The sequence below is a fragment of the Vigna unguiculata genome, chromosome 3, assembly GCF_037176805.1.
Source record: "Vigna unguiculata cultivar grain cowpea cultivar isolate G323 ecotype 2 chromosome 3, ASM3717680v1, whole genome shotgun sequence".
Taxonomy (NCBI): domain Eukaryota; kingdom Viridiplantae; phylum Streptophyta; class Magnoliopsida; order Fabales; family Fabaceae; genus Vigna; species Vigna unguiculata.
The window spans coordinates 53356866-53365048 of NC_140794.1; the positions used below are offsets into that span (position 1 = coordinate 53356866).

At 30.1% G+C, this 8183-nt stretch overlaps 1 protein-coding gene across 1 annotated transcript; it reads left to right on the forward strand.

The window, feature by feature from the left end:
- The first annotated feature begins 4045 nt into the window (after positions 1–4045).
- On the forward strand, positions 4046–7266 carry LOC114178668 (GTP-binding protein YPTM2). The gene is made up of 8 exons (XM_028064708.2): positions 4046–4219; positions 5218–5290; positions 5601–5648; positions 5737–5784; positions 6255–6326; positions 6422–6577; positions 6703–6806; positions 6952–7266. The coding sequence occupies exons 1-8, from the start codon at positions 4206–4208 to the stop codon at positions 7043–7045; spliced, it is 609 nt and encodes a 202-aa protein (XP_027920509.1). The 5' UTR covers positions 4046–4205; the 3' UTR covers positions 7046–7266.
- The last annotated feature ends 917 nt before the right edge of the window (positions 7267–8183 follow it).

Genomic DNA, 8183 nt, shown 5'->3' on the forward strand with positions numbered 1-8183 from the left:
AAGAAGAACAGTCTCTCGCGTCTTTAGTTGATATGCTTTATTCTTAACATCACCAACAGAAGAAGACAATAATTGATTGTAATCACAACTTTACACTCCAAGTCATTTTTTTTTTCTCTTTTAGGATGCTACCTTATCTTCCAATTATTTTAAATATTCTTTATATACATGACTTTCAAAAAATAGTCGTCAGAATTAGATTATAATGCACATAGACTATGAAAACATTGAAATAACTAATATGATATATTTTATTTTTTATTATTATGTAATGAAAAACTGTATAAAATAAAATTATATATATATATATATATTGTAAAATAATTGTAAGACAATGTAATAGAAAATGCGGCAGTGTGGTGGGCATGTTCTTGAGTTAAATATGTTTTTGAATTTTTAACTTTCAGCAAAAATTAAAATTATTTTTTTCAGAAATTTAAACTAATATAGTTACTCATCTTTCATTGTTAATATTGATATAAATTACTCATTCTTTTAGACACATTTCTTAGTTAACATTGATATGTCAAACGGAGTCAACAAACTCAAATATTATTCATGAAGCACATTTTAAACATCAAATAAACCTAACAAAATTTGGTTAAAAAGAATAAATTCATGCTTTTATAGAGTTGAAGGACTAAATTGGACCAAATTTCTTATGAGACTAATTCCAATTTTCACTTAAAATTAAAGAACAAAAAACATATTTAATTCTTCTTATAAACTTCTAATAATTAATGCAATATTGTTTTTCTAAAAAGTTCTAATAACAAATCATTATGTAATAATATAAACTACCTAAAATTTAAAACTAATCTTTCGAATTATTAAGTTTTATTTGCAAAACTAAATTATCTTAACAGATATATAATAGACTCATTAATTTAAATAATAGTTGTAACAACACTATTTTCCTAAGCATCCACTTAGTGATTATATATCATATTTTAACACTCTAGTAATATCACTAATTATAATTAAACTTAGTTTATTGGAGTTCTTAAACTAGAAAACATTGCATTCTACAAATGTGATCAACATAACTCATAACTAAAAAATGTAAACTAAGAACTTAATACAATATTTTAAAAGGTTATAAAAAACATTTAACATATTTCTATACTATTCCTTTAGTGACTTGTTCAAGCTTTTCTACTATCGCCATCAGCTCCTATATTTGCTTCATATTTAAAATACATCATTGCAAAAGAAAAGAAATAAAAGACACCCACAATTGCAAGGATAAGCTAATTATTACAGAAATAAAATCCAATTTAAAAGATCTATAATTTTCATACAAAAATTGTCAAAATAAATCTTTGAGATGTATAAAATAAAAACCAGCCAAACATCAAACTAAAGAGTAACTCAATATTCCGGAAGACTAGTGTATTGAATGAACTTATGAGACTTTGCACCTGTCATACTACACATCCTCTTTTCTTCCTTTACAACTTTTGATCACGGATGACTCATACATTTCACCTAGTACTGACAGGGTTAACTTCATTAGCTCCATAAGTACTTCATGAGCTTGATCCTCTTTCATATCACACCGTCTACCAATTGAAGCTTCCTTCGACTCTTACCACCTAACCTAGTTATCTTTCTCTATGTGACGTTAAACACTAGTAAAGTCAAGATGATTAGCATTTTTCCTTGGAAATAACTAATTTGACAACCCAAACACACTAAATTTTTACAATTACTCATATTATATAAGCATAACTCAACATAACCATAAGCATAATTGGTGACATACAAATAAACTATTTAGTAACATATAAACCGTTTCAAATAAAAAAAGAATTTCACGACATTATAACAATCATGCATGTAAACATACTACTTTCTTACAAAAAATATAATCATCGTGTCACATTCAATACTACATTATTCAATGCATGCTCCCATATCTACTCTTTACACACCATAAGAATTATCAGTTTAAACATGTCTCTAATTAATTCAACAATTCTACAAGAATCACTATACCACATCAAATACATCCCATCTTTCAAATACCAGCAATAACTTCACTATAGCATCATCAAGGTCACATTCATTGCTCATTTTTCTTATAGGTCAGTTCTTCTTTAACCTCTCCCCTTTATACACTGTCATGTTGTCAATATTTCTCTCATAACTAATTAATGTATTTCAACAGTTTCCCACCATCATATATTTATACTTTTAGAGTTCAAATCAAACATGTTTTCTCAAATTTTCATAACATTCTCTATTTATAAAATACCATACTACTAATATTATGATCAAACTCACTCTTATCACGAATATTCTCAACTTTACACAAACAAGCAGTCACATCATTTGTACCACAATTTTTGAATTTAACTATAAAACATTAAAATTTTCAAAAAGATTAGTTTCTCATACTTCAAAGAATAAGCCTAACACGGCCTAACACTCTTCTTTCCTCACACAACTCCCCCACTTACGATTATTCTAGCTACACAACAAAAAGTTTGATCAATGATCAATGTATGATTTTAGAACTACAACTAGATTTAGTTTCACCTAGAAACCAAAAAGATTAAATACAATCCAGAAAAAAAATTACATGTATGAGAAAAACAAATTTGCTCTACAAAATAAATGACAAAAATTTAAATTTAAGATGAAATTGATCGAGGTACTTGATAGACTGTTCACAAAGATCGATTTTATGGTCTTAGATTGTCAAGAAGATAAGGAATAATGTTAGATTTTATAAGGAAGAAGGGAAAAAAATAACTTAGATTTTCTTTTAAAGACGGAGAAGGTTATTCTGTTATAAAAAACCGAACTATATTTTTTAATGAAATAAAAGAAATCCTTTCTAATATATAAAAACAAAATATTTATGGGTTCTCAACAATAGTTATATTTTTTCATTGATTTATAATGTAAGGTGCATGTCTATTATTTATGTTAGCTTCTTAAATTATCATTTAACCACTCGTTTTAACTGAATTAAATTGGTTCAACTTTGTAACGAAACTTTGGTATAATACTTAAAAATTTAGGTGAGAGTTTTTGGAGTTCCCGAATTCTGTTCATATCTAAGAAGGAAATCATGAATATTGTTATGATTCTTAGAAACGATGAAAATTTATTGATAACAACAATTTTTAGAAGTATATATATATATATATATATATATATATATATATATATATATATATATATATATATATATATAATAAAAAATAGCGTGTTTTTCTTTTATTAAGAATACTTTTTAGCACATTAAACTATTTAAAAGTTTGACCAAAGTTTTTATTTTAATTTAAAAGAAAATTAGATTAGTCTTCTCTCGTGAGAATTATTTTGAAAGAAACTTACAAAATAAGATATATGTTCTCGAGCAACGTTGGCTCCTAAAAATGTTATTTCAAAGAAATAAATGAAGCATAAAAGAACAACTCTTTTAAATTTTAGAAAACTAATTCTCTTTCTCGTATTAAAGCTTTACTTAAAAGAAAATTTTAAAACACCTTTTGACGTTGCAGTAGTTTATGTAAATTCGTTAATATAGTTATGTGGATAAACAATATCGATATTTTTTATTTAATTATATATTTTATTACCTAATCATTATTATTTTATAATTTATTATCTATTATTTTACTATTTCATTATATAATTTACATTTTCACGTGTATACCATTTCATTGAAGATAATGACATGTCATGTAAAAAGATTTAAAAAATAAAACAACATAAAAACAACGTTAATTTATAATTTTTTTAAAAAAATTATGGCATTTTATTACACTGTTACATAGTTTATAGACCGATAAAATCCATAAAAAACGTAATTAGTAAAATTTAAGAAATATGATAATTGAAGAGTGAAATATAAAATTAAGTTTGTTTTTTATATACACAACAGAAGGCGAGAAGAAGGAAGCATCCAACCTGGTAAATGAATGAGAGTATGATGCAAGACACGTGGCAGCGGCTGATCCTGATGATACGTCACCCCACTCGCACCCCTTCACCCTTAAGACCTCCGACACCAGCGGGTCATTTTAAAACGCCACTTCAACACGCTTTTCTCCATTTCTCTCTTCAATCCCCTCACCCATCTTTCTCCGGCGACGATCAGATTTCGCTCACTCCTCTCGCCGGCTACTCCTTACTCCTTCCACTTCCGTCTACTTCTCTCTAATTCTAATCGTTCCCAACCTCGCACCACCATGAATCCCGAATAGTAAGTGCATATTCTCCTCACTGCTTCAATTGCGAAAATCCCTCTGCGAATCGTGTTTTGTGTTCGTTTATCAATTAAGCTCGTTTAGATCTGAAGTCGTCGTCGAGCGGTAGTGTTGAATTTTGTATTTGTGAAGTGTTGTTTCGGTTATTTGAATTTTGTTTTACTGGATCGTACTTCTGGAAACTTCCTCACTGATTAGATCTGTTTCTTTAGACCATAGATCCGTTTGCACGTATTCAATTATATTAGAGCTAATTGTGAAATGTTTTTTTCTCGGATCCGGCTTAGGACTTCTAAACGTTTTATCTTAATAATAGTCTTTTTGTAATGATGAAATAACTGCAGAAACTGGGTCAGTATATGCTATCTAGAACAAGAAGCCAGCTTGTTCGTTAGTTGAAGATATGTGAATTCTAAGGACTAGGTTGGTGGTTGTGACTTGTAAATTTATTCTAATTGATACCTTAGTTTCTCTCTCTCTCTCTCTCTCTCTCTCTCTCTCTATTTTTGTCGCGGTGATTAGTGATGTTGTATTCTAACTAAGTATCGTTATAATTTAATTCTTCTGTGATGAAAAAATCCTATAGATAGATCTATGAACTTGATAGTTAAGCCATCAACGGGTGGTCCTTCCTAAAATAAACAGATTTATAAATTTAGAGGCAATTTGAGTTGATTCTTGCTGAGGCCATAAATATATCAAGCAATCTACTAGAGTAATGCTAAGTGGTCTAAACTTTATCGAAAAAACTTTTGACTTTTGTGCGAAGTTAGTGGAGTTTATCTGGATTTGAGTGAAGAAGTATTGTACAAATCACGAGACAAATTTAATTGTAAAGAGTAGGCTGTCGGTGCATGATTCTCTCTATGATTATTATAAGTGATGTCCTATACGTGGCAGCTTCTATGCTACCTTTCAGTATTATTGGTCATGGATAGACAGTTCCTTAATAGTAATACTTTGCTGTCTTTGATTGGAACCATGTTTTTTGCAGCGATTATTTGTTCAAGCTTTTGCTGATTGGAGATTCTGGTGTAGGCAAGTCATGTCTTCTCCTCAGGTTTGCTGTAAGTTCTGAGCATCTGTCGTTTTTATTATTGTTTACATATTTCCTTTCTTATTTTTGAATTAATGAAAAGAATTTCAGTATTCCAACTATTCCATTTCCCTATATTTATGAAGGTCCAAATTTTATGAAATATTATAGATGCATGCTCTACATATGGTGTGAGTAGTATTATAACTTTGGACTCTCTGGTTAGAAATAAATATACTGTATTGTGTGTGTTGGTGGAGGTTGCAGTGCTAACCAAAAGTTTACATTGAATTTGTTTTAAGAAGTGGAGGTTACCCTGAATATTTTTTGTTGTGAAACAGGATGATTCATACCTTGATAGCTACATCAGTACCATTGGAGTGGACTTTGTAAGCATTTGTATTCAGCATTAACCTAATCTCCATTTTATTTTCAGCACAAATATGTAACTAATTATTTACCACGCCCCTTTTATAGAAAATCCGCACTGTGGAGCAGGATGGGAAGACTATTAAACTTCAAATTGTAAGCACATGATCTTTGACTTTAATAAATGCTATTTGTGTGGTGCTTTGCCTTTGACACAAATTTATTTGCTTCTAACGTAAATGTTTTCATGATTATGTGTCAATTTGTTTTCTACTTCTAAATTACATCTTGTGAAATTGTCTCTTGCTCGAATACTTATGTAAATCAATTTGAGTATGCTTAGAAAAAAATGCTCAATCTGAGTTATCACTCATGTACTCAAGAGTCTCTTTATTTATGCTTAATGTAATAATCATGTAGTTCATTTGCCAAGACTCTCAATCCGAGTTGTTTTCTATCACCAATTTTGTAGTAGGTCAGTTCAACCTGTATTATTTGAGGACTTAAACCCGTGAAAAAAGTAGGAAATTATTTGTTTAAACACCTGTCCCATTTATCTGGGATTGTTGCTTTACTCTATTTTGTAATTGTTGACAGATTTTTCTACATTTTTTTTTACCATATAGTGGGACACAGCGGGTCAGGAACGTTTCCGGACAATCACTAGCAGCTACTATCGTGGGGCTCATGGCATTATTGTTAGTATTTTAAACTGGTTCTCCTTCTTGAGTTAGTTTCCTTTGGTTCTTTGGAAAGCATTGTTGTAATCATGTTTTCTTTTTCTTTTTTACAGGTTGTGTATGATGTCACTGACCAAGATAGCTTCAATAATGTTAAGCAGTGGCTGAATGAAATTGACCGTTATGCAAGTGAAAATGTTAACAAGCTTCTAGTTGGAAACAAGTGTGATCTTACAGCAAATAAAGTTGTGTCCTATGAGACAGCAAAGGTGATACTTAATTTTAAATTGTTTTATTGTGTATATTTCGCACCGACATCTGGTGAAATTCTTACTTTTGTCATTTTGTCTAATGTTCTGAAGTTTGTGCTTTGTGCTTTCTGCTATCTTTGAAGGCATTTGCGGACGAAATTGGAATTCCGTTCATGGAAACTAGTGCCAAAAATGCAACTAATGTGGAGCAGGCTTTCATGGCCATGGCTGCTGAAATTAAAAACAGGTCAATAAAGGACCTCTTTTTCCCTTCCATTAATTATTGTTATTCATTTTGTTTTTAAAGATGTGGACTTAAATGAAATTTATTAAGTTCCTTTAATGGGTAGTGTTGAGCTTGATATGATCATCTCTTTGGTTGTTTTCCACAGAATGGCAAGCCAACCAGTGAACAATGCCAGGCCTCCAACCGTCCAAATTCGAGGACAGCCAGTGAACCAGAAGGCAGGTTGCTGCTCGAATTAGAGACGAAGTATTTGTGATTTTAGACGTTTATATGTGTCTCAGTGGCATGTAAAACTAGCTTTTCACATATTGCTTTTATATGAAGATTGTTCCTCATGATTTACTCCTTATCGTTAAGTCGTTGTTAAAACTTCCATTCTTTTCAGTGTATTTGATTTAAAAAACATTTGTACAAAATTAGGAATATTGGTGAATAGCAGTATTTGCCTTGTTCTTTCTTCCATGCACATTCACCTCATTTCAATGGCTTCTGCATAGATTGTTCTCACTTGTCTCTCTCTAGGGGAGTAGAATCTTTTCTTCATTTGCATCCACTCTTGTAAGTCTACCAATAAAATAATAGAAAACTGGATTTTATGATAAAAAAGTTTGCTAGTTATTGGCGTTTTTCTTTTCCTTTTGCTCTTTTATTATTCTGTTTGTTCTCTTTATCGAGTATATAATAATTTTAGAAATAAAATGTGATATTTGAAAAATATGCCATGGTTTCAGTAATTGATTGAACCATGAGAATAACATCATTAAAAATTTATGATGATGTCTCCTCGCTGTCCTGACAGGCTGACAGTAAAACATAACGACTTTCCAGGTCTTTCCCTCTGGATGTCGGCACACACATACTTTCAGTTTCTAAATGAAAAATATTTGTACACAAAAAAAAAAAAGTTGAACACTTAATATATTTACAAAGAGAATAAAATTAATAAACTTATAGAATATATAACGTTATAAAAAAGAAAAAAGAAAAATATAATAGATATCTAAAATCAAAGAAAATTGATAGGTTTATAAGGTATATGTGATAAAAAGAAAGAGAAATAAAAATAAAAATAAATGTGTAATAGATTACAATTGCTCTTTTCTAAATTAGGACTACAGTGTCATTGCATTGCCATTTCGTTGGAATATACAACTTGGAATCATGTTCTGAACAAGGAACAAGCTATTACAATCCCTAATAAGGCACCCATACCTGACCCCAATCTACATTCCTCGCCAACAACCTACCATGGCTGTCCCATACCCAATTACATTGTCTTGCTTTGTGAATTTTGCACTCTTTATAGTTCATGCATGGTTAACAGAAGAGTTTTGTTTAACGTATCTAACCACTTATTTACTTATTTATACCACTAAA

What these genes read in the sequence shown, in the direction of transcription:
- LOC114178668 (XM_028064708.2), top strand. An exon ending in GTACCATTGGAGTGGACTTT is followed by an intron (nt 5,649 to 5,736) that starts GTAAGCATTTGT and finishes CCCCTTTTATAG; the next exon opens with AAAATCCGCACTGTGGAGCA. An exon ending in AGACTATTAAACTTCAAATT is followed by an intron (nt 5,785 to 6,254) that starts GTAAGCACATGA and finishes TTTACCATATAG; the next exon opens with TGGGACACAGCGGGTCAGGA.